The 23,907-nt window shown below is 49.0% G+C and overlaps 9 protein-coding genes across 9 annotated transcripts; 6 read left to right on the top strand and 3 right to left on the bottom strand.

The window, feature by feature from the left end:
* Positions 1-192: 192 nt before the first annotated feature.
* On the top strand, positions 193-1,704 carry N7481_007390 (uncharacterized protein; the record flags this gene model as incomplete). The annotated part of the gene is made up of 1 exon (XM_057266609.1): positions 193-1,704. The coding sequence occupies one exon, from the start codon at positions 193-195 to the stop codon at positions 1,702-1,704; it is 1,512 nt and encodes a 503-aa protein (XP_057120810.1).
* A 418-nt stretch (positions 1,705-2,122) lies between these two features.
* N7481_007391 (uncharacterized protein) lies at positions 2,123-2,878 on the top strand (the record flags this gene model as incomplete). Its single annotated transcript, XM_057266610.1, has 2 exons — positions 2,123-2,166; positions 2,218-2,878. 2 exons carry the CDS (start codon positions 2,123-2,125, stop codon positions 2,876-2,878), a joined length of 705 nt encoding a protein of 234 aa, XP_057120811.1.
* Positions 2,879-4,235: 1,357 nt separating this feature from the next.
* On the top strand, positions 4,236-6,035 carry N7481_007392 (myo-inositol transporter; the record flags this gene model as incomplete). Its single annotated transcript, XM_057266611.1, has 4 exons — positions 4,236-4,428; positions 4,494-4,799; positions 4,862-5,700; positions 5,760-6,035. The coding sequence occupies 4 exons, from the start codon at positions 4,236-4,238 to the stop codon at positions 6,033-6,035; spliced, it is 1,614 nt and encodes a 537-aa protein (XP_057120812.1).
* Positions 6,036-6,613: 578 nt separating this feature from the next.
* On the top strand, positions 6,614-8,482 carry N7481_007393 (uncharacterized protein; the record flags this gene model as incomplete). The annotated part of the gene is made up of 1 exon (XM_057266612.1): positions 6,614-8,482. The coding sequence occupies one exon, from the start codon at positions 6,614-6,616 to the stop codon at positions 8,480-8,482; it is 1,869 nt and encodes a 622-aa protein (XP_057120813.1).
* A 167-nt stretch (positions 8,483-8,649) lies between these two features.
* N7481_007394 (thioredoxin family protein) lies at positions 8,650-9,028 on the bottom strand (the record flags this gene model as incomplete). Its single annotated transcript, XM_057266613.1, has 2 exons — positions 8,650-8,947; positions 9,006-9,028. The coding sequence occupies 2 exons, from the start codon at positions 9,026-9,028 to the stop codon at positions 8,650-8,652; spliced, it is 321 nt and encodes a 106-aa protein (XP_057120814.1).
* A 747-nt stretch (positions 9,029-9,775) lies between these two features.
* N7481_007395 (putative GTPase activating protein (Tsc2)) lies at positions 9,776-14,514 on the bottom strand (the record flags this gene model as incomplete). Its single annotated transcript, XM_057266614.1, has 2 exons — positions 9,776-10,175; positions 10,229-14,514. The coding sequence occupies 2 exons, from the start codon at positions 14,512-14,514 to the stop codon at positions 9,776-9,778; spliced, it is 4,686 nt and encodes a 1,561-aa protein (XP_057120815.1).
* A 773-nt stretch (positions 14,515-15,287) lies between these two features.
* Positions 15,288-17,192, top strand: N7481_007396 (putative CTP synthase; the record flags this gene model as incomplete). Its single annotated transcript, XM_057266615.1, has 3 exons — positions 15,288-15,312; positions 15,408-15,440; positions 15,493-17,192. 3 exons carry the CDS (start codon positions 15,288-15,290, stop codon positions 17,190-17,192), a joined length of 1,758 nt encoding a protein of 585 aa, XP_057120816.1.
* Positions 17,193-17,763: 571 nt separating this feature from the next.
* Positions 17,764-21,115, top strand: N7481_007397 (uncharacterized protein; the record flags this gene model as incomplete). Its single annotated transcript, XM_057266616.1, has 8 exons — positions 17,764-17,824; positions 17,895-18,205; positions 18,300-18,470; positions 18,547-19,871; positions 19,926-20,008; positions 20,066-20,369; positions 20,427-20,606; positions 20,668-21,115. The coding sequence occupies 8 exons, from the start codon at positions 17,764-17,766 to the stop codon at positions 21,113-21,115; spliced, it is 2,883 nt and encodes a 960-aa protein (XP_057120817.1).
* Positions 21,116-22,227: 1,112 nt separating this feature from the next.
* On the bottom strand, positions 22,228-23,328 carry N7481_007398 (NAD(P)/FAD-dependent oxidoreductase; the record flags this gene model as incomplete). The annotated part of the gene is made up of 1 exon (XM_057266617.1): positions 22,228-23,328. One exon carries the CDS (start codon positions 23,326-23,328, stop codon positions 22,228-22,230), a length of 1,101 nt encoding a protein of 366 aa, XP_057120818.1.
* Positions 23,329-23,907: the final 579 nt, after the last annotated feature.

The following is a 23,907-nucleotide window of genomic DNA, read 5'->3' on the forward strand; positions in this document are numbered from 1 at the left end:
GTGGTGATGATTTAGAACAAAGGAAAGAGACTAATATTTCGATTTTGAATGCCTGAGACATATATCTAAGCACTTTGAATCTTTTCTGTAAATAAACTATAAGTAGAAGATTCATCGTCGAAAGTTCTTGCTGGTGACAAGCTTTTCTTGCCATTATTTCGGTGTCCCTTAGTGCGGCTCGGCGATTTCAACATGCTGACACTTGTTGCACTTTCAGTATCGTGCTGTCTTCTACTTTCCTCCATTCTTTACATCTGCCGATGGGACAACCCCCAAGCTCAGTCTGCAGGATATGTCGATTCCACCAATGGTCGTATATCTGACCCCGAGCTATGCCGTCTGCTTATTGGAAACAAGTTAACCCAATGTCGCCGACAGAATCAACTTTCGCCTCTGGAGTCAAAAGCGATACCAAATCAGAGATTGCGGGCTCCCTTCGCAATTGAAAACGTATTCACCAGCTTGGACTCTTCGGTTGCCGACGCATTTGTTCGTGAATCCAGAAATCGAATAAATCTAAATCCCGGAGAGTGGTCGACGATAGGCCATGTGCTCAAAGACGCTGCGAGAAAGTGGATCTTTGTTGGCTTCAATGAAGATGGGCCAGAGGAAGGCTTGATACAGTCTGCCCATCACCGCACTCCTTTCTCTGTTAGAATTAACGTGACAAGCCTAGTGCAAGCCCTTACTCTTAAGGCCGCGCTAATAACAGTCTGCAAGACAGAGGCCCGGCATTGCTCCAACGACTCGGCCATACTTCAACTGGCTCAACATATCAATCAAGGATGGATTCAATCGGAGAAGGGGACCGGAGCCAGCGGCGACTGCTCCAGAGTCCTTAATTTTGAGCAGAATCATTCATTGCAAGCTAGCCTCCAGTCATTATTTTCCTATCCAGACCAGGGAGAAGCAAACTCACTCAATCTCCTCGTGCCATCATTTGAGACAATGTGGAGAGTCGTTCTACGTGCTCTGCTAGAGATCAATTTCCGGTCACGTCGTGAAAGTCCAGAATGGACCGAAGCGATAATTGCATTCTACAGGAACCCTAGCAAGGAACAATTTGAGAGGCGACCGAGTCTACGGGTAGGTTCAAAAACCAATGCAATGGCGATTGTGGAGCATGATGGTAAATCTGATCCAACAGAGACTCCATCCGCGAGAGACATAGTCATGGAAGCTTTGCGGCTTCATCCTCCGACCCGACGAATCTACCGGGCATACCAGTGGGATAAAAGTTCAAAGTCAAATGAGCCTGGGCCAAACTCTGGCAGCCGCACAATCAACCAAGAGCTATCGGGCCAGGAGGGGCTCCATTTAGGAGAAACTGTTGCAAATTCGTATCAAACGATCGCTGCGGATGTTGAAGCATGCCATATAAGACCCGATATCTGGGGATCGGATGCCACTATATTTGATCCGACCCGCTGGGTGAACCTAACAAAGGAGCAAAGCAAAGCTTTCATGCCTTTTGGCAGTGGGCCACATGAATGTCCAGCAAAGGCTGTATTTGGACCACGGATGATATGTATCCTATTGGGTGCATTGCTTGTTGGCATGAAAGATGATGAACGGGCACCTAATATAAAGTGGGCGTTCAAGTGCCCCGATGATGAATTCCTTAAATCTGTAACTTCAGGGAAAAGGCTGAGCTTGGAGAGGGGTGCTTTTGATGATTTAGACTTGTGTGGTTCTTGGTCATAGGGACATCTGGGCTAGACTGGCAGCCCCGTGGACATCCAACAGGTGCTCCTTATGAGATTCTAGCAAATCAATGATCGAATTATAGATTGAGAATTTTGAACAATGAATTTTCGGGTATTTTTACATGGTTATTACTACATTGACAGTAAGCCTTCGCTTGTGGATTATTACACAATGGCAAACGAAATTCACTACGCGGATTTCTCCGTCCATCAAAACAAATTGCTTCAATGTTCCACTGTAACACCACTTCTTTAACTTTCCTCCTACTTTTATGCAACCTATTGCATCGAGTCCAAGATCAGATACTCCTTCACACCCGATAATTAAAGCCCAGCACTGTCGAATTACTCGGAAAATAATTCCGACCTCGGGACTTTAGTCTTTCGCTATCCCTGTCATCCTCAAACAAGCAACGATGGCGGAGCCAGCTGGGCCCCTTCAAAATCAGTTTGTCTTGAAGTGAGTGCGTTAGTTTGCCCAAAGGTTCCTTTCTTAACTGTTTCTTTATAGCACGCTGTCACTTTATCACGGGCCCCGAGTCAAGATGAAGATAGGATCCCATGATTACGAATATCTCGTCTCCAAAGACCTGCTCTGCTCAAAGTCTGCATATTTTTCGACTATGTTCAACGGTCCCTCTCAAGAGTCCCAGGAGCAGGCAGCAACCTTGGAAGAAGGAGAGGGTCTTTCTGTGCGCACTTTCAATGCCCTTATTCAGTGGCTCTATACTGGAGAGGTGAAGTTTAATGTCAAGGATCGCAGTGAGAAAATTCTGGATGCAATTGAGCTTGCGAGAGTTGCGCTTATGTGGAATGTGTCTGATTTGGAATCTCCTACCGCGGAGTATATCAAGCGGATCATTCTAAGAAATGACTTCCAGAACTTCAGCTCTAACGTCCGGTACATCGGCTCCGATCATATCGCTTCGGTATGCCTTTTACCCTCTGGGAATTCAGTACGCCAGATGTTGGCTGCGGCATCGGTTGAAGAATTCTTCCTTGTTGATACTTTTAAACTTGCCAAGGAGGCTCAGGAGAATCCCGAATTTGCAGCAGACCTCCTTCATGAGATTCATGAGCCGCTTCGCAGAGTCATGGGTAGGCTTGAATACTCCAATCAGATGCGCGACCTGTTTGAAGATCCTCTTAGTGGAAGGCCTTTCCCGGTATGATGACTAGCCCTCCAACTGACAAGACAGATGAGTATACGACCTATTCAGGAAGTTAGATCATCAATCTTGTGTTGTTTCTTGCGAACTCCTTGCTATGGTCTTCTGATATTAATTTTGATTTCCCTTAGCTATGATGCGGGTGATAACAAATGATTGGACTGTATTATTGGTTTTCAATATCGGTATTTTAAGATTTAACTGATTCAACCTAGCGTTGGTACTTACTCTTATAAGAAAGTAATCTAAATGCATAGCTCTAATTTCTTCAACTACAATTAGGTACTTTCTTGAGTCTCGGTATTCGTAGAACCCTTTCGCACAAATCATCAGTTGCAGTTAGGACATGGGACTTTCAAATGCATGATTCAATAACCAAATAATTGAAAGATTCCATTTCTCGAAAAGAAAAAAAAGATGTGTTGTAAGCAATGCACAATTATCATTATTGATAAGCCAAGGAGTGAAATACAACCGGAAAGGCGTTATGACAGCAAAATGTCGCGTTTCAACTCTTCAAATAAGGCATTTCTATCAAATCACGCAAGAATTGCAGGCACATCCAGACCTAGCAATTGAATTCATGGCGCTTCAATTCTAATCTCGAATCTCTCGGTTCGTGACGTATAGAGTTATACCACGGGTCAGCCCCGTATAGATTTTGTGGGGAATAACCACGTTGAGAGCCGTAGGTTTCAGGTGGAGGTGCTGCTGATAATCTATGGACAGAATAATCAGTTAGCCGTTCCAAGGACGGAATCGAACAGCCTCATACCGGGCAATATTTCCTTCATTGCGATGCGTGAATAAATGTCGCACGGCCAAGTATCCAAGAGTCCACGCCGAGAGTATTCAATAACCGTCATTCCGTCAAGATAACGATCTGAAACAAAGTTAGACATGAGGCGGGATGGCAAAGAAGGCAATAGGGACCGACGGGGGAGATTTGCCGCCGGGGAATCGTAGGCCTGGATCACTTCGAGCGCGCTGTGATAGGCGTACGATCTGCGGGGAATGTGGAGAATTCATCGCAGGGCAATCGCCCCCGAAATGTTATGATAGTTTGACTTTGACACCAGTCCAATTAGCGATGCAGAATTAGTCCGCCTTCCCTGGACTATTTAAAACAGCAATTATCCCCGTCCTGATCTGCGCTACCCCACGGGGATTGCCCAGATTCCACATGGGGGGCGATGCAGTCTGTCATCTATGGATTCAATTACCGGATCATCAGCTGATATAAAAGGATCCATTTTCTCCGCAAAATTGGATATCCATCATTGAGCCTCTACACTTCTTCTTTACTTCAAGTTATTTTACACTGATACTATATATTTTCCTTCGGGGAATAGAACCAGATATGAGTTCCACCCGTGGCAAAGATGATCTCAAGTTAGACGACCCCTCTGCGGAGTATGTCGAGGAAATTGGAGACATGAAGCAGCTGGCCTGCGCTAAAGACCAGGATGAACTGAGTGGAATTGAGACCACCGCTGCGTCCAAAGCGGCATGGCTTATCTCCATCGTCGTTTCGATCGGTGGTCTGCTATTCGGTATGTTCCCCCCAACTCCGTAAATATACTAGTAGTGCACAATTAACCGTGGGTCTGACTTGTAGGATATGACACCGGATATATTTCATCCGTGCTAGTCACCATCGGCACTTCCCTCGGTCGTGCTCTTACATCTAGCGAGCAGGAAATGGTAACATCTCTCACCAGTGGCGGTGCCTTGGTGGGTGCGGTAGCAGCTGGTCTCACCGCTGATCGTTTTGGTCGTCGCTGGCCAATCTGGGGCTCGTGTCTATTTTTCGTGATTGGAACAGTCTTGCAGACTGCTGCTTTTTCCATTTCCCAATTTGCAGTAGGAAGATTCGTGGTAGGACTCGGGGTGGGAGGTGCAGCCATGATTGTGCCTCTGTACAGTAAGTCTCGTTCTGGTTTGCTCGGTCGTTTCACTAAAGCTGGTTGACTGACCAATTTGAAGTTGGTGAACTGGCACCAGCACAGTATCGTGGTCGTATGGTCGCTTTCAACAACATGAGCGTTACCTTCGGCCAGCTGCTCGCAAGTGCTCTCGGTGCTGGTTTCGCCGAGGTCAAAGGTGAAGGATGGCGAGCCACTGTTGCTATCGGAGCAGCTCCAGCAATCATACTCGCTGGTCTCCTCACCCTTTGTCCTGAGTCACCTCGACAACTTGTTTCCCATGGCAAGCGTGAGGAAGCCGAGGCAGTCTTGAAAAGAATCTATCCCAAGTCCACTATCCTTCAACGTGAAGCCAAGATTGTCTCAATTGAGTTATCGCTACAAGAGAGTGTGGATTCAATGTCCGAGGAAACAGTCTGGACAGGTATTAGACGAGTTTTCACTACCCCTGATACCGGTCGCGCTGTCCTGACTGCTTGTATGATCATGGCTATCAGCCAGTTGGGAGGCTTCAACACTTTGATGTACTACGCCGCGACACTTTTCGGTATTGTTGGCTTCGAAAATGCAACTGCCGTAGGAATTACCGTCTCAGCAACGAATTTCGTCTTCTCTGTCGTCAATCTGGTGATTGTTGACAAGTTTGGTCGCCGAATTATCTTGATGTTCACCGTCGCCGGAATGGCGCTCTGCATGATGGTTGTGGTCATCGCATTCCGTTATATTCCTGTCAACCTCCATACCCTCGAGGTTGAGAGTGATACTGTCGGCTGGCCAGGCACTTTGGTTCTGGTGATGATCATCCTCTATGTTGCTTGTTACTCGTCTGGTGTTGCCACCATTGCTTGGATTGGCACTGAGCTTATTCCCCTCGAGGTCCGCGCTATCGGAACCATGATGGTACGTTATACTAAAACCCCTCTTAAACGTTGATCCGTATACTAATTTCCTTTCTCCAGAACACTGTTACTTGCTGGGGTACCAACATTATTATCTCCTCGACCTTCCTCTCGATGATGAAGGCTTGGACACCCAGCGGTGCCTTCGGATTTTATATGGCGATCTGCACCTTCGGCTGGGTCTTTATCCTATTCTGCTTTCCAGAATGCAAAGGTATGCCCCTGGAAGCTGTCCGAGATGTCTTCAGTACTGGGTTCGGTGTCAAGAAGTCGAAGAAATGGCAAAAGGAGCACAAGAACGAGAAGAAGGTTCAAAGCATGGTCATCGGGCATTAAGCCTTGCACACTGTCAATACATTCGCAACTACAATTGTGTTTTATAAAGCCATAAGAAGATTTGTGTTTGAATATGACTTTAAATTCAAATGGATCACGTTGTTCCTGACAACTTGCGACATTAGAACTCGTCACAGTGTTCGGGCCCTGTCGGAAAATAAATCGGTAGAAAATGTATGAACAGGGCTACCGCTCAAGGAATTATCCGATAAGACCTTACCAAGATTTCTTCTTAGCCGACACAATATTAGAAAATGAACACAATGATTGCACTCAAACATCATGAATTCAGAAATGTCACTGTAGCATCGAACAATTGAGTTTCCCGCGTGCGGGGTTAGCATCGTCGAGTAACGCTGGAGTACCAGGCACAACAAGATGCACCAACCAAAGGCCTCGAACATATTTATTCACGTTGTAAAGATCTAATATAATCAAAGATCTGCATTGAACGTCGCAACAGTTAAGCCTTAGCGAAGGGCCCGTGCGAAGGACGCCATCAAGACTATAAAACAACACGACCATTTCCAGTAAAGGAATGATGAAAATAAAACCGACATCTCAAGCGGGCATTCATAATGCTTTTAAAGAAGGCGTTTCTCGCCTTCGGCCTCATTGCATCGGGATGGACTGCCAACGTCGAACCCTTTAGCTATACCAACGAAACCTTCCTCCTCCATGGCAAACCCTTCCAGATAATCGGCGGTCAGATGGATCCGCAACGGATTCCGCACGAATTGTGGAGTGATCGGCTCGCAAAGGCACGAGCTATGGGATTGAACACGATCTTCTCCTATGTATTTTGGGACCAGCTCGAACCTGTCCAGGGGACTTGGGAAACAAGCGGAAACAATGATATCGCGAAGTATTTCAAAACTGCACAGGATCATGGGTTGAATGTGGTGCTTCGGCCCGGACCATATATCTGTGGCGAACATGAATGGGGCGGATTCCCGTTTTGGCTGAGTGAAGTACCCGGCATGGTTGTTCGCACGAATAATAAGCCCTTCCTCTCCGCGACAAAGTCGTATCTCCAGAATCTGGCGAAGAGTTTGAAACCACTTCTCATAACGAACGGAGGACCGATCTTGATGGTTCAGGTTGAGAATGAATATGGTTCATACGGAGATAATCATGTGTATATTGGTGCAATGCGCGATATGCTCAAGGCTACATTTGGCAAGAATGTGCACCTGTACACGAATGATGGGGGCGAAGAGTCTATGATCAATGGCGGACAGATCTCTGGAGTATTGGCGGAAACTGATGGAGATCCAAAGACTGGATTTACTGCTCGTGATAAGTATGTGACTGATCCCAGCAGCTTGGGGCCGCAACTTGATGGTGAGTACTACGTGACTTGGCTCGATCAATGGGCTAGCAACAACACCCACCAGACGGATGCGGGGAATACGAAAAGTATCCAAGCCGTTCAGTCCGATCTTGATTGGATTTTGCAGCAAAATGCCTCTTTCAGCATCTATATGGTGCACGGTGGAACAAACTGGGGATTCCAAAACGGAGCAGATTGGGGAGATGCTTTGGAACCTATCACTACAAGCTACGATTATGGTGCCCCAATTGACGAAAGTGGTCGAACAAACGAAATTTATCGCGCTATTCGACAAACGATTGCTTCACATGTTGGAGAGGATACTATTCCCGATGTCATCGACGAGGAGCCTTTGATTGAGATTCCGGACATCAAGCTCCGTCCCAGCAGCAAGCTGTTCGATTCTTTACCCGATCCCGTTTTAAAGAAGTCTCCCATTAATATGGAAGCTATTGGTCAGGCTGTCGGATTCATTCTCTATCGACATGTGGCTACCTCCGCTATCAAGGGCAATATCAACGTCGGAGACTACCCCAGAGACCGAATTCTCATTTATGTGAACGGTCGGCGAATTGGCGTGATCGATAGTCTATATGTGACGCCAAACACGGTTGAAGTGAGTCTTAAGAAGAACGATGTCCTAGACCTTCTAGTCGAAAACATGGGCCGTGTCAACTATGGAGAACGTATTGTTGAACAACGTAAGGGCATCGTGGGCAGCGTTACCCTGGGCGACAATGTGCTGTCCAACTGGCAGATCTACCCTCTTCCACTGCCGTCGCCTCCAGACTCGACTTCCAGCAACGTTCAGATCTCAAAGGAATCAGGTCCAGTATTCTTTGAAGGCACCTTCGATGTGAATAAGGTTGGCGATACATTCCTCGAATTCCCTGGTTGGACCAAGGGGGTCGTCTGGGTGAACGCAGTGAACCTCGGGCGTTACTGGACGATTGGACCTCAGCAAACGCTGTACCTCCCTGCATGCTATCTGAAAGAGAGGGGGAACAAGATAACGGTACTCGCTTTAGAGCCTACAGGCGAGGAAGGTTCTGTTCGCGGTATCACGACGCGGATCTGGGGGAATAATCCAGACCCAGACGCGCCGTCGGGATAGAACTATCAAATATAGTCTATATAGTGGATAGCACCGTAAGGGCATAGCTGGTCTTATGGGAAAGCATCGTGCAATAGCTCTCCTCGTCCATAATCATCAATCATAAAGAGCATAAACCGCAGCCATAGTTCCCGCCCTCCGGGATATTTCTCGCATTGATTGCCAGGCTAAGCAATCAGACTCTTGACACCCTCCTCAATGGCACGGGGGTCAGCCCCAACAACCTCACTGAACTTCTCGCCCTTGTTGAAGTAAACGATGGTAGGCATAGCGCGGATTCCGAGCTCTTGAGCAAGATCGGGAACTTCGTCGACATCGACCTTGTAGAACTTTGCCTGCGAGTAAACCTCGCTGTATTGATCAATCTTTGGGGATATGGCGCGGCATGGGCCACACCATGGGGCCCAGCAGTCCAGGACGACGAGGTCCTGCGAGTTGGCGATCTTCTCCTTGAAGTCGGCCATGCTAGTATGGCTGTTACGAGTGTACTGGTTTTGGGTTCAAGCTGGAGTGAAATGCTCACCTCTTAATTTCCACGACTGGCATTGTGTGAAAGTGGTTGTGTATGAGTAATTATAGACGAGTTGATGGGAGTGAGAATAGTTGTTAGAGAGAGAAGAAGGATGCCCAGGTGGGGGTGAGCTGAAGTGACTCGGTCCTCCTGCAAGCCCCGCGGCTCGGACGGACGGTTCGCGTCGCACGATCATGTCGTCATCCTGATGGAGTGCATTGACAGTGGAATGATTAATAATAAAGAAAGCCCTAATTGTCGTGTATTTGACTCTAAGACTATTCGTCGATAATGCTAGAAAGGAATTACCACCATTGCCATATCCTGCACGTAAATAAATATAGAAAATATACGCTTACGCCAAAGAGGAGAGGGAATCATTGATTCATCGTACATAGGACATTGTCATTGCGAGTTATTTTTGGAAAAAGTAAAGTAAAGTAGATCCAAGACTGTGGGTTTCCTTCCCACCGAGGATTCAAGGCTGAACAGGCATGAAAAGCACAAAACTTTTTGGGGCGATTGGGGGTATTCACAAATGCTGTGTGCATTACAAAAAAGAGCAAGATGATGTACATGAAATCGTATGGGGTTTTTGGTCGTTCATTTGAAAGGGATAGTCGTGTGTAATGTCGTGTTTTAGGTTTGGCATCCAGTCAATGGGGAAGGATGGTTTGTAGAGGAAGGAGGGGGAGGTAGAGTGGGGAGGGCGAGGGATCGATGATTGGAATAGATCACCACCTCCTTGTGTGGATTCATCGCCAGTTGTCATGCGGAGACAGCTAGCGGCCCCAGCGGGCGAAATCCAAATTTTGGAGGACGTTCGTCTCAGAAGCTGCTGTCCATTCGGACTCAGAGTCTGTCTTAGCCGGTGCGCTTCGGGTTGGCAACTCCTCGGAGAAGATGTTGGCCTTGGTATTGCGGCGCTGGCCGGGGTATGCGCCTTCAGCGGCCTCGGCACTCTGCGCCTGCGCGGCCAATGCGCGTTCGCGGACTTTCTTTATTTCGCGGAGACGAGTGCGCCAAGAGGACATGTGCTCGCCGCCTTGATGGTTCCAGACGAGGGAGAAGACGGAGGCATTAAGAGCAAGAATCCGAACGAAGGACGCCAGATTCTTGCCAGAGATAATCTTCGGCGTGGCCGCAGGTGAGACTTCAGGGAATCCTGGTTTACTCATGACCCTAACATGGTAATACTGCTTCTCTGGGTCCGTCTCCCCTTGGGAGCTCCAGACTCATCATATGCAATGTGGCTGGATGGGGTGATGACAATATTGATAAAGTTGAACTCTGACGGGATAGTATCGAAGTTGAATGGGAGATTGGACCGGTTGAATACGATAGTGACGAAGTTATTGCCAATGTTGCGCTTTTTGTTGATGCACTGGGGATCGTGATCGAAGTCAGTGGGCATCATTGTCGCAACGTGATAAACAATTTCAGTCACACGGTCACGCCATGCGTAAGTTGACTCTCCATCGGTATCGGCGTACAATCCCTGGGTGTTGAACTGGGGATTCCGGAGGGAGACCTTGGTTCCCAGCTCAGACAAGAAGTGTTCATAATCTGCAGAACCACCGGAGTTAGCCAGAATCTCGGCTTCTTTGGTCTGGTGGTTGTCAATGTAAACGACACCGATTCGATGTCCATCCACAATGTCGGTGCGATCAAAACTGCCAATGGCCCGTCGGGTGATATCGTCTTCAGGAACGGGAATCGGCTGCATGACTGTAGGAGTTGGGAAGGCAGTAGTCGTCATTTGGAGCATGATGTGACTAGGAAGAACAGCTGTGCGCATTGCATCCGAGGGGTGGACATGGGCATCAGGAGTTGGGGGCACTTGATGCGGAAGAACTGGTGCTGTCCGTTGCTGGTAGACGGAATAGGTTGTACCAGATGCCTGTCGTTTGGTGATTTGCGTCAACCCGGACACTCCCGCTGTTTCAATAGTAACGATACTCATGCCCAGAACCCAGGACTTCTTTGAAACGGGGCCATCTTCGGGGGTGGGAGGGAAATTTTCAAATGGAATCGTCTCGCCCAAATCCGAGAATGCAACTCGCTGCATCAAATCAATGAAGACCTGGCTTGGTTCTTCAACCACCTCCTTCCCGTGCTCATCAGGGAAGATAAGTCGGCTGGTAATCCAGTTCACGTGTTTTGGCCGATCCTGCAGTTTCAGAGACAAGAACCAAAATATCATAACATGGTAAGTCAGCGTCATAACATATTTTGACATTGCATCCTGAGAGGTCGATTCCATGGCCTCAGCCGCACCGGAAGCAATTTCACGAGAGCCAGCACTGAGCCGCGACTGTGGTGGAACGGTGGCTCGGACAACGGGAGATTCTGACGCTTTGGAACGAAGTTCTTGTTCCCTGGAGGTCTGCAGAAATCGAATGCAGATACCGAAGACAGTGCGGATCTCTTCTTCGCGCAAATTGACATACACATCAGGAAGTCGTGCGAGGAGGGCCAAGAACTCCAGGATATGGACAGCGATATTCGACATCGTGATCACCTTCGACATCTTGTCAAGAATGATTGTAAGCGATTTAGTCACAGAGAGTGGAATTTCGTGACAGCACAAAGAAAGTGCCTGGATACAACCACGAGATGTTGCACCCCAGGAGCCGATGATTCCCAGCATGAATGCCCGAACAAGGTCATCTTCTTCGCTTTTCGCAAAATATTCATGATAGCTGACCAGCATGCAAAGCGCATCGAAAATACAAGCGGCCACGTCGCTTTTCTTCAAACCAGTAAGCCCAGGGGGCTCGTGGAAAGTTTCGTTCTTGACTTGGTCGCATAGAATGCTTCGTAGGAGCTTGATTTGCGGAATAGAGTTGGTGAAAAAGTCTTTGTTTCCCAGCTGAGGGCCGAGATGTGTGAGGACATAGCTGTAAATATCCCAATCGGTCTCCCGCTGGAGAAGCGAAATCACAATTTCAAGCCACATGTTCACTTTCAATATGCCCGTCGATGCAAAAGTGTCACTCGATGGACTCTGTGCATCACTTTGTCCATAAGCAAAGACAACATGACTCGACTCCCCAGGCGGCTGTTCTGGCAAGACTTGTGGCTGGGCGTACGTCCAAACCGGGGGCGTCAGCTTGGATGCTCGGGCGGCAGAGATTGAGCCACGTCCAGGAAGGGACTTGGATGGACTGGGCGCGGGAAGATCTTTGCCCGGGAGTTTGCCAATGGAGGGCGGGAGGTTTTCATGTTGAGGAACATCTCGGGGAGGGCTTTCGTTGGACTTGGAACCCACATCGACATTGCGACCCAGGACATTCATCAGGAAGTCGTTTTCTGACGTCGAGACCACAGTCACAGACCCTGCCGAATCACACCGCAAGCGGAACAGCAGCTTCAGCACTGTGAGTCGCGAGTCTGTTGGCCTGTCGGAAGATTGAGCTATCTGCAACAAAGCCTCGAAAATAATGACAGACTTTGTAGCAGAAGAGTTCAACGTTCGCAACATCATTTTGACCAGGCCAACAGCACACACATTCGCCAATGTAAGCTCTAGAACGCTTCCAGATGCAGCGGAGGTTCGACGAGGTGAAGGATACATGGGTGCAGCTTGATGAGGCTCATCTTTCGGGGCATCGTTCTTCATTGGTGCGGAAATGGTTTCAACGAGACGTCTGAAGACATCATCATTGCTAGAGTGGACAGCCGGTTCCGTGATGAAGGAAATCAGGGATTCCATAAACAAGAGGTCGGTCTCTGCAGAGAAATCTTGAAGAATAAGATCTAAGAGGCCATGCTTGTCTGAGAATAGCAACCTTTCGTTATCGGCAAGGGCTTCTTTCAATGTATCGAGAGCCAGTATACGAATATCGGATGACTGGGTTCGAGACTGAATAAAACGTCCAATCAGCTCTTGGCAATGCTGGGCCCATGCTGGGTCATCTGAAGGATGGCAAAGGGCATCCTTTCTTATCATGTTGATGATTAGCTCAGCCTGGGAAGGCTCAATGTGCTGGTATCCTTTGGCCAAGAAACGAACGGCTTGCTGCTTTTGATCCCCATTGAGCTGTTCCCAGAGAACTTCTAGAGCAGACGCAATTCGGATCATATTGGCAAGGATATTCGACTTGGATTCATCGTGTCCAGATTTCACAAGACCTGGCTGTGGGCTGGCTGGGGAAACAGGTGAATCTTCGTGTTCTTCAAAGACCCTTCTCGAGCAGAGTACAATGAGGTTGATGAAGTTGGTCCAGTCTTGTTCCAGCGCATCGTGAACAAAGGACCCTTCTAGAATGTTCAAACACAGGTCCAAAATATCCGAATCCACTTTGCCATCGTTTTTCTGGGCAATAGCTGCAAGTGAGTCGATCAGTTGATCGAAAGGAATTTCCGGCATCCCAGCCTGACCAAATGCACACACGAGATCACAGAAAACCATGATTGCACCCCGAAGGACAGTCAAGTTCCGATTTTGCTCTTCGGAGCATGAATCTTTCAAAAAGGTATGCAGCATGTTGACCATCTCAGTCTGTCTTCGGGATTTGGCGAGACTCCGTACTGTTCGCGAAGTCGGGCCAGATAGTGGCTTCACAGAGGCATGGATGCTGCAGAGGACTTCGAGGAGATCAAGAAAGCTGGCGTCGGGCACATCCGAATTCATCACAACTGCATCGAATACGGCGAGCGAATTTTTGATGTCTACAGCCATGCTTGTCTTTCGGCAGATGGTGATGGTTTCATGAAGAAGACCTGCAATTTCCTCTTCTGTAGATGGCTTGCGTTGCAAGGTGATCAAGTCGATTGCAAATTGAAAAAGATCCGCAAGGATGGCTTCGTCGTGGTCGAGTACATTTATTTTGACGCCCTTTCCTTTTTTCGCTTTCGCCCGAGCTGATGCAATAAGCCCATAGAGCGAGTTGATCCATGATGAAACGATATGAAGAATGGGAGTATTGGCAAACTCAAGCTTCCTTCCGTGGTCCGATAAGGAGATCAATGACTGCACTCGTGAAGGAATCACTTCTGGTTCCGTTGGGCAAGAGATTGCCTCGAAAATGATTCGCCTAGCAGTTGGTGTTAGATCCTGCCTGGCGGATATCGCCTGCAGTAATTTGGCCCCGCTCCTTTGAGCATCCATGGAGTCTTCATGATGTAGGAGATGTTCAGCTGCCTCCCAGAGAACTATGGACTGCTCGGGACTGAACCACGGAAGGGATTTCGATACATTCTCTGCTTCTTCAATGGCTTGAGACAAGCTCTGTTTCTGTGACAGATTCCGCACCGCAGCCTCAAAGTCCGGGCCACCACTCGGGGTGTCCGAAGAGCTTGAGACGATACTTGCGCGGTGCATTGGGTCGATTCCGAGAATGTGGCGGTGCGATCCCCGGCTTTCAGTTGTGTGAGACAAAGAGTCACTGCTGCTTTCCTGGAAGGATACTGGAGAATGTGATTTTGGGCGACCAACGCCTAGCGTCTTGAAAACATCCGCGAAGCTTGTGGAAGAGGGTTTGTGTTGTGGTGCGGGTGGAACATCGTCGGAAGACATCCGCCTAATCGCCGGCAATTTGGGACTCTGATTCGAGTAATGAGGATAGTAATATATGTTCCTTTCCCGTTCGTACTGCACAGATGAGTTAGTCTATGCGGTGATACTCGTATTTGTATAATACAACCCCCAAGTCCGGGGAAAGAACGAACAGGAGAGCTCAGATCGGGTGGAACCTCGTCACTTCACAAGCGCCTTGAGACTTCTTACCTGGATATAATAAGCTAGCCAGAGCTAATTACCGCAAGGGCAGCTCCTATGCAAGTTCACAGTACATTCAGAGCCACATACGATGCCCCCGCGAGTTGTGACAAAAGTACGGTTCAGGAAACGATATTCAAGCGGGGACCCCTGTGGATCAACAATGGGGTAAGGTGGTATGTCGAAGATCGGGATGAAGCGAGGAATGGATATATAGCAATTCGGAGCGGTCGACGGTCTGACGGAACGAATGGTGGGAACGCAGACACGAGGCGTTAGAGAAGCATGGGTGTTGCAGGGACCAACTCGTTGGCGGACATGAGTTGTCCAAGTCAGGTGACTCGAGAGGGCGTCATGTGGGTCGGGGCAGAAAAACTTCAGAGGTGGGGGGCGGTCAGGGCCGAAGAGTTTCGCGGCCAACGCCTGCCGCGGGTTTTTACCTTCTTCCCCCTCGGCAGTAGCTGAGACAGGCACCCTACATTTACATTTCGTCTATCGGGGTCTCGATTTCTCAGTAATTCACTCTTTTTTGTCTTTCTCTTTCACTGATATTTGTGTTCAATCTCTTCACCATGAAGTACGTTCTGGTTTCGGGAGGTAAGTTTTTTTCTTTTTTCTTTGCTTTTTTTCAAGACTTCGGTCAACCAAAAAAAAAAAAAAAAGATTCAATTGCTAACGAATATCCATTATAGGTGTCATCAGCGGCATCGGAAAGGGCGTTATCGGTATTACTCCACCATGAAACAAATGATTTGCTCTTGTTTTAACACCTCACAGCCTCGAGTACGGGTCTGCTGCTCAAGACCATGGGTGCCCGCGTCACCTCTATCAAGATCGATCCCTACATGAATGTCGATGCAGGCACTATGGCCCCCACCGAGCACGGAGAGGTTTTCGTGCTCAACGATGGTGGAGAGGCTGATCTTGATCTGGGTAACTATGAACGTTACCTAGGTGTCACCCTCGGAAGGGATAACAACATCACCACCGGCAAGGTCTATAAGCACGTGATTGAGAAGGAGCGTCGGGGAGACTACCTGGGCCGTACCGTCCAAATTGTTCCTCACCTGACCGATGCTATCCAGGACTGGATCGAGCGTGTCGCTAGGACTCCTGCGGACGGCACCAACGAGCAGCCAGACGTCTGTGTCATCGAGCTGGGCGGTACCCTCGGTGACATTGAGAGTGCTCCCTTCGTTGAGGCTCTTCGTCAGCTGCGTCGTCGCGCTGGCAAGGATAACTTCCTCCAGATTCACGTCAGTCTTGTTCCTGTCATTGGCAGTGAGCTCAAGACCAAGCCTACCCAACAGGCTATTCGTGACGCGCGCTCTGCCGGTCTGAGCCCTGATCTCATTGCTTGTCGTTGCGAGAAGCCTCTGGATCGCGCCACCATCGAAAAGATTGCCATGTTCTGTCAGGTTGAATCCTCGGAGCATGTCATTGGCGTTCACAACGTCAGCTCCACTTACCATGTGCCTCTCCTCCTAGAACAACAGGGCTACCTGCGCGTTCTTGGCGATATCCTCAAGCTTCAGCAAACTGTGAAGATCCCACAGGAGCTATATGTTCAGGGTCAGGCCACTTGGAAGAAGTGGAAGGTTCTTACTACTGCGCAGGAGCACACATTTGACACTGTCAACATTGCCCTGGTTGGCAAATATGTCAGCCTTCATGATGCCTATCTTTCCGTCATCAAGTCCCTAGAGCATGCGTCCATGGCGGCTCGCAGAAAGCTCAACATCATCTGGGTTGATGCTTCACACCTGGAGCACACTTCCCGGGATATTCACCCCCAAGAGTACCACAAGGCTTGGCACGACGTTGCCACTGCCGACGGTATCCTAGTTCCTGGTGGCTTTGGTACTCGCGGTACCGAGGGAATGATCCTCGCCGCTGAGTGGGCGCGTACTAAGAAGGTCCCCTATCTGGGAATCTGCCTTGGTATGCAAATTGCGGTCATCGAGTACGCTCGTCATGTCTGCCAGTTTGAGGGAGCCAACTCGATTGAGTTGGATGAAAACACCAGCCACCCCATCGTTGTTTACATGCCTGAGATCGACAAGGTCAACCTGGGTGGTACCATGCGTCTGGGCTCTCGCCCCACACTCTTCCAGGAGAAGTCTGAGTGGTCTAAGCTCCGTGCTCTCTACGGCATTGACCGCACCTCGGTTGATGAACGTCACCGTCACCGCTACGAGATCAACCCCGAGTACATCGACCGCCTTCAGTCTGGTGGCCTCCACTTCATTGGCAAGGACGACCAGGGCGAACGTATGGAGATTGTCGAGCTGAAGGACCACCCTTGGTTCGTTGGTGTTCAGTTCCACCCCGAGTACCTGTCTCGTGTTCTGGCACCCAGCAAGCCCTTCCTAGGTTTCGTTTCCAGCGCTGCGGGCGTTTTCAACGAGGTCATGCAGGCTTCCCAGGCCACCGAGGCGGATAAGCTTACCAACGGCGTTGACAACATTGTCATCTAATCTTTCGCTCATGGCTTTATGGTGTACCGGCAGTTTTCTTCTTCTTCTTCTTCTTCTTGCCCACTTTGGTACCCTCCATTTTTTCTGATTTCTGGCATGAACGGCACAAGGCGTATGAACCATAAAAAATATCTTAGACAGGGGAATTGAATGCATGATGTGCATGTATTTGATAGCACATACAATATACAATTACATTATATCAGACTATCCGTGTTCACCACTGGCTCACCGTAATGTAAATGCTCGCTCGTAAGAATCATTATCCTAACCTGAAAGATCAGGCACTAATATCCCCAATCCGGACTAGCGTAAGTGGGCTGTCCGCTCGATTATCGGAGCCCTCTATTTGTTATGGTTGCCCGGTGGTGAGCTCTTCTTTGTATTTCCGGGACTCACTTTTTGTCTTGCAATCCCACCTTCTCCCACACCCCTCATCTGGAAGAGTCTTCTCTCCCGATTCCACCTGTTCTTCTCTACACATTGTACCTCAATTTATCTCCCTTCTTCCATTTCTCTTGCCTACTTACTCCCTTTTATTCTTTTTGTTGATACCCCACGTTCGGTGAAAATGGCGGATGCGCTTGGAGCTCTGTTGGAGGCAAGCTTGGACCCTCGACGGAACAAGGAAGGTGAGTGGATGCAATCATACTAGGATACTAAAACTGTGACTGACCGACTGTCTTTTTTCATCAATTCTAGCCGAGCAGGCCCTTCGTCAGGAAGAACAGAAGCCGAACTTTTCGCTACAACTCCTCCAGATCACCGCCTCCGCTTCCCATCCCTACAATATTCGTCTTGCCAGCGCCCTTTGCTTCAAGAATTTTATCAAGCGCGAGTGGATCAATGAAGATGGAAACTACAAGCTTCCAGAGGCTGAGGTTACGACCATCAAGCGTGAGCTGATCACTTTGATGATTTCCGTGCCTTCGGGAATCCAGTCTCAGCTTGGTGAGGCCGTCAGTGTGATCGCGGACAGTGATTTCTGGGAGAGATGGGATACCCTTGTGGATGTGAGTGAATATCAACGCTTGCGGCGTCTGTTCCATGGGCTGGGCTGGGCTGGGCTGGACTAAGCTAATGGGGTTGTTTTGTTTTTTTGTCTAGGACCTCGTTTCCAAGTTGTCTCCCACCGACCCTACCGTCAACATTGGTGTTTTGCAGGTTGCACACTCCATCTTCAAGCGGTGGCGCCCACTTTTCCAGTCCAACGAGTTGTATGTGGAGATCAACCATGTTCTGGAGAAGTTCGGCACACCGTTCCTCTCTCTCCTCGAGGTAGGTCTTCAGTGCTCCATTCCATATAGCGACCATCGGTTGAGTATCTGTGCTAACTTCAGCTTCTCTCCATTAGTCCATCGATAACTACATTGAACAGAATAAGACTAACAAGGAGAACCTGACACAAGCTTTTGCCCAACTCAACTTGATGGTCAAGCTCTTCTACGATCTATCCTGCCATGACCTTCCTCCCATGTTCGAAGACAATATTTCCGGCATCGCGACGATTTTGCTCAAGTACCTTACATATGACAACCAACTGCTGCACACAGATGACGATACGGAGGCTGGCCTGTTGGAATACGTGCGTGCGGGTATCTTTGAGGTCCTGACCTTGTATGTCCAGAAATTCTTGGATGCCTTCGGCCCTCACGTTGGGCAGTTCATCCAGAGCTCGTGGGGCTTCTTGACCACGATCGGCCAAGATACCAAGTACGACATTCTTGTTAGCAGAGCTTTGCATTTCTTGACCTCGGTTGCCAGCATGCCCGAGCATGCTGCTTCATTCCAGGCCGAGGAAACGCTGAGCCAGATTATCGAGAAGGTTATTTTGCCCAACGTTAGCCTGCGGGAGTCCGACGAGGAGCTCTTCGAGGATGAGCCGATCGAATTCATCCGACGGGACTTGGAGGGATCTGACAGTGAGACTAGACGCCGAGCTGCAACTGACTTCCTGCGCCGTCTGGCCGAGAAGTTCGAGGAGTCTGTGACCAAGGTCGTTCTCAAGTACTCCGAGCACTACCTGGCTGAGTACGCCAAGGACCCTGCGTCGAACTGGAAGGCTAAGGATACCGCGACCTACCTCTTCTCTGCTATCGCAGCCAAGGGCGTGGCAACCTCCAGTCACGGTGTCACCGCAACCAACAGCCTCGTCAGCATCACTGATTTCTTCCAGCAACACCTTGCTGCAGACCTGATTGCCGATGATGGAATTCACCCCATTCTCAAGGTTGATGCCATCAAGTATCTATACACCTTCCGCAGCATCATCACAAAGGAGCAGTGGCAAGGTGTGCTTCCTGTGCTTGTCAAGCACTTGGCCTCCTCCAACTATGTGGTCTACACCTATGCTGCCATTGCGGTGGAGCGGGCTCTCTTCCTCAGCGATGGCCAAGGCCAACCAATCATCCCTCCCACTGAGATCACACCTTTGGCCAAGGACCTTCTCGAGCACATTTTCACATTGATTCAGAAGGACCCTGCTCCTGAGAAGGTGCAAGAGAACGAGTTCCTGATGCGATGCGTGATGCGTGTTTTGGTTGTCATCCGCGAAGGCGTGGTTTCTTTCACCGATGTTGTGCTGCAACGCTTCATTACTATCACTCAGATCATCAGCGGAAACCCCAGTAACCCCCGGTTCTACTACTACTTCTTTGAGGCCATGGGTGCATTCATCCGGTAAGATTGCAGTTCCTCTGTTTCGTCCACGACCAACCTGCTAATACACGACAGGAATGCCGCTCCCGCCGACCCCGCTAAGCTTGAGCAGGCCTTCTATGCTCCTTTCGCCGGCATTCTACAGGGCGATGTGCAAGGTAGGCTAAGAGTCTCCTAGATTACGCTCAGGCGACCATACTAATCCATTTCTCCAGAGTTCATGCCCTACGTCTTCCAGCTCTTCGCCGCGCTCCTGGAGGCTAACTCCTCCGCCACACTCCCCTCTTACTACCAAGAACTGATTGGGCCCATCCTGATGCCCGTCATGTGGGATTCGAAGGGAAACATTCCTGCGCTTGTTCGCCTTCTGGGTTCCATCATTCCCCGTGGCTCTGAATATATTGCCCAGCAAAACCAAATTGAGCCCATTCTAGGTATCTTCCAGAAGCTGGTCTCTACTAAGGCCAACGAGGGTTATGCTTTCGATCTTCTGGAGACAGTTGTTGCAAGCTTCCCACCGTAAGTCGCTGTTCCTTGACATGTTCATGAGAATTTTCAACTGATGGCCCGAATTAGAACCGCCTTGCAACAGTACTTCGTCTCCATCATGCAGATTATCATGCAGCGTCTGCAAAACTCCAAGACCGAGACTCTCTCCATTCGCTTCGTCCGCTTCTACCACTTCGTGACTGCCCATGATGACAAGGGCTATAACCCCGACTTTATCATGCAGGTCACCGAGCAGGTGCAGCCGGGGTGAGTTGACTCTGCATCCTCCTTCTTTTTCAAACCCACAGTGCTAATAAAACCGCTACAGTCTCTTCACCCCCGTATATCTCAACGTGATTCTTCAGGATACTCAGAAGCTGGCCCGGCCCTTGGACCGCAAGACAGCCGTGCTCTCCCTCACCAAAATCGTTGCCGATTCGGAAGCCTTCGCCACAAAGTACTCGCAGAAGGGCTGGGGCTTCACCGTCAACACACTGCTGAAGCTCCTCGAACTTCCCCCCGACGTCACTCACAAGGACGATGTCAACGCCGAGGTAGACATTGATCAGATGTCTTTCGGTGTTGGGTTCACTCCCCTGAACACCATCCGCACCTCGCCCAAGGACCCCTGGCCCCAGACCGGTGCAGACCTCAAGGCTTGGGTCGGTACTTACCTGAAGGAGGCGGATAAGAAGCACAATGGACGCGTTTCGCAGATGGCCGGCTCCCGTCTGGATGACCAGGCCAAGACTGTTCTGGGAAGCTACATTTCCTAAATGGTCAGGTGGGTGATGCATTGATTTATTTCATTTTCTTTCCTAAAATCAGAAAAGGGAGAAGAGAAAAGAAAAAGAAATCGCAAATATTTCATGATCGAGTCTGTTTGAAAAACAAGTCCAAGTCCGCCTGTTCTGTTGGAGGGAGGCGGTTTGTCCCATGCTATGCAATTATGAATTCTCTAGATCTGGTCTAGTAGGCCTACACTTATTTTATAGGATATTCCCATGTGCTATTCCAAGGTTTCCTATGGAAGTCAATCAATCTTAATGCTCTCATTTTGCGTATCATGCCTGTCAACCTAGTAGAATGGGCAAGGTAACTATAGTAAGGACCTGGCTAAGTCACGCGGGTCACTCGCCGTGGTACAACGCACCCAGTAGCACGCTCCGTACATCGTATACAATGATATGACTATGTTCTGTCCAAGACCTGACTCATCCCGAGGTCATTATAGTACCGCCTGTCCCACTATGTAGTTTCTACATAGTAAAATTACTAGTCCTCTCCTAACAAATTTGGACAAAGCTGCTTCGGGCAGCCCCTTTTTCTGTCATGCAAGATCCTCAGACTACGGCATTCCGACCAAGAAATTGGTTGGCAACTTTGGAGAGCAAAGCCGTGAGGAATGATCTGTCGGCCGTATTAAGTTGACTTACTCTGCACATCATTGGAATGTTTCCCAACTAATTTCGGACAGTCAGCGCGAATCAACCATCGTTCCGCAGTAAGCACAGAGTAGTTACTGGAAAAGGTTGAATGATAATTATTGATTGTCAGGGAATGATGCCTCTTCCTGAGAAATTAAGGGGTGAGAAGACAAACATGCGAAGAGAGGATGGCGAGTGCCCCAGAGATTTCAGCATGCATAGTCTGACACAGTCGGCATGGTAAATAGAAGTCTTGATGGGCCATCTCCAGTCGGAAAGCTAGTAAACATGATTATGGACCCCTGAGGCTTTTACGAACATAGCCCCCATGCGCTGCAATATTGGAGGTATTGAAAATGGTGTGGTACATTAAAAGCTGTATGAATCACACATGGCAGCAACTCCGATGAATCACTGACTACAAAATCTTCTAGCTAATCAAAACACGTCAAACTTGCAGCCTAGAGCCTTGCATAACTCTTTTTAAACCGATCAAGCCGAAATCGATCGAGCATCGGATCTTCGACGCCATGTAGAATCTTCTTGGAAAGGAGCTGGCCAACAAGCGCAGCGTTTGTTACCCCAGAGTGCATCACAGCCACGTCAAGCCCATCCAAGCCAGTTGAACCGAGGATGGGATACCCATCCTCCGGATCAGGTCGTACACCTACAGTGTAGTTGCCAAATTCGAGCTCACTTCCCTTCTTAAATCTCTTTTGCAATTGTTTGAAAAGCTCCTCTGCTGTCGCTTTCGGGTCATCGCCGAGTTTTCCACCAGCAAAGCTAGCACCGAAACAAATGTGCCCATCGAGCGTCTGGCGCATGTGAAGGTCTTGCAAGTGGACCAAAGTGTTTAGGTATCGCTGCTTAGTCGGTGCAGTATTGACAAGGAGACCCTCGCTGCTCTTCAGTGGGAGCTTGATGTTCTCTGTTGCCAACAGTGGAACACTTCCAAGACCTGCGGCTAGAACGACGTGGCTACCCCGAACCTCCCCACAGTCCGTGACCACACCTGAAATTCGACCATTTCTATGCTTCAAGAATCCGGTGACACTCGTGGTGAGCACTCTAGCTCCCATGGATTTGGCGTTGGCGATTAGTTGGGCTGCAGCGACGTGTGCTTCCAGAGTACCCTCGTCGGGAACATGAAGGCCCCATTCCACCGAAGAAAATACGGCGTCGTCGATTTCAGGCTCGAGCGTAGCAAGGCTGGTTTGGCCCAGGCGCTTGATGTCTGTACCCCAGGCATGTTGAAGTTCCTGGAATTTTGCACGCTCGTCGGGAGTTGTGTCGCAGGTCAAGCTGCCGCCCCAGTAGATCGGGAGGTCGGGCAGCTCTTTGCCGATTTCAGCCCAACGTGCCATGGAGCGGCGTCGGAAATCATAATAATATTTCTCGGTTGTACTAGTCGCGTTGAGCCAGCAAAATGACTTGGGGGTCGCCACGCCGCCAGCTGCTTCTGTGATGATAATGACATCCGTTTCCTTAGCCAAATGCCAGGCGATTGAGGCACCAACAATGCCGCCGCCTATGACGATGACTGGAGCAGATGGAACGCTCATGTTATCCCCTTGGTTGTGGCTGGGCGTCGTGCGGCTGATTTGAAGAGTAGGAAGTCTCGCCCGGTGTTTTTGGATTTGATCCTACATTCTAGATTCACGTTGTTTCAACCAGTTTTTTATAAATACACATTGCGGTTAGAAAAGTCTTGGTGATTGTTTTCGGCTCTCGTATTCTTCCAGTTTTTTCCCGTCTTGGAAGGGTGGCTCGGAAGAATACGTCGGAAAGAAATCATTGGCTAAAGGTCCATTAACTAAGTGACCCGTTACGCCAAGTCGAAGTTTAGATCCTAACAACCAAGTGTCTCTGGGAATGGACTATCTTACACCCCCTAACGCCAGTGCTTCTTACGTAGCACAACAGAATTCCATGACCTTGACTCCGGGAAAAATCTTTAGCCAAGTAAAAGGCCACTGAGGGGAAATGTGAATTTTCGTAGTTAGATCTGAAAATATTCACTCAATAGGAAACAATATATGTTGTTCATCCCGAAAGTATGCATTTGCCTGATAACTATCAGCAATCGATTGTTGTAATAAACCCTGTGACCTTACCTACTAACTGGTTAGTAGTTTTTTTGT

Source organism: Penicillium waksmanii (genome assembly GCF_028829765.1).
Source record: "Penicillium waksmanii strain IBT 27052 chromosome Unknown utg000007l:1.0-4314555.0:1.0-4317578.0, whole genome shotgun sequence".
In the NCBI taxonomy this organism is placed as follows: Eukaryota; Fungi; Ascomycota; class Eurotiomycetes; order Eurotiales; family Aspergillaceae; genus Penicillium; species Penicillium waksmanii.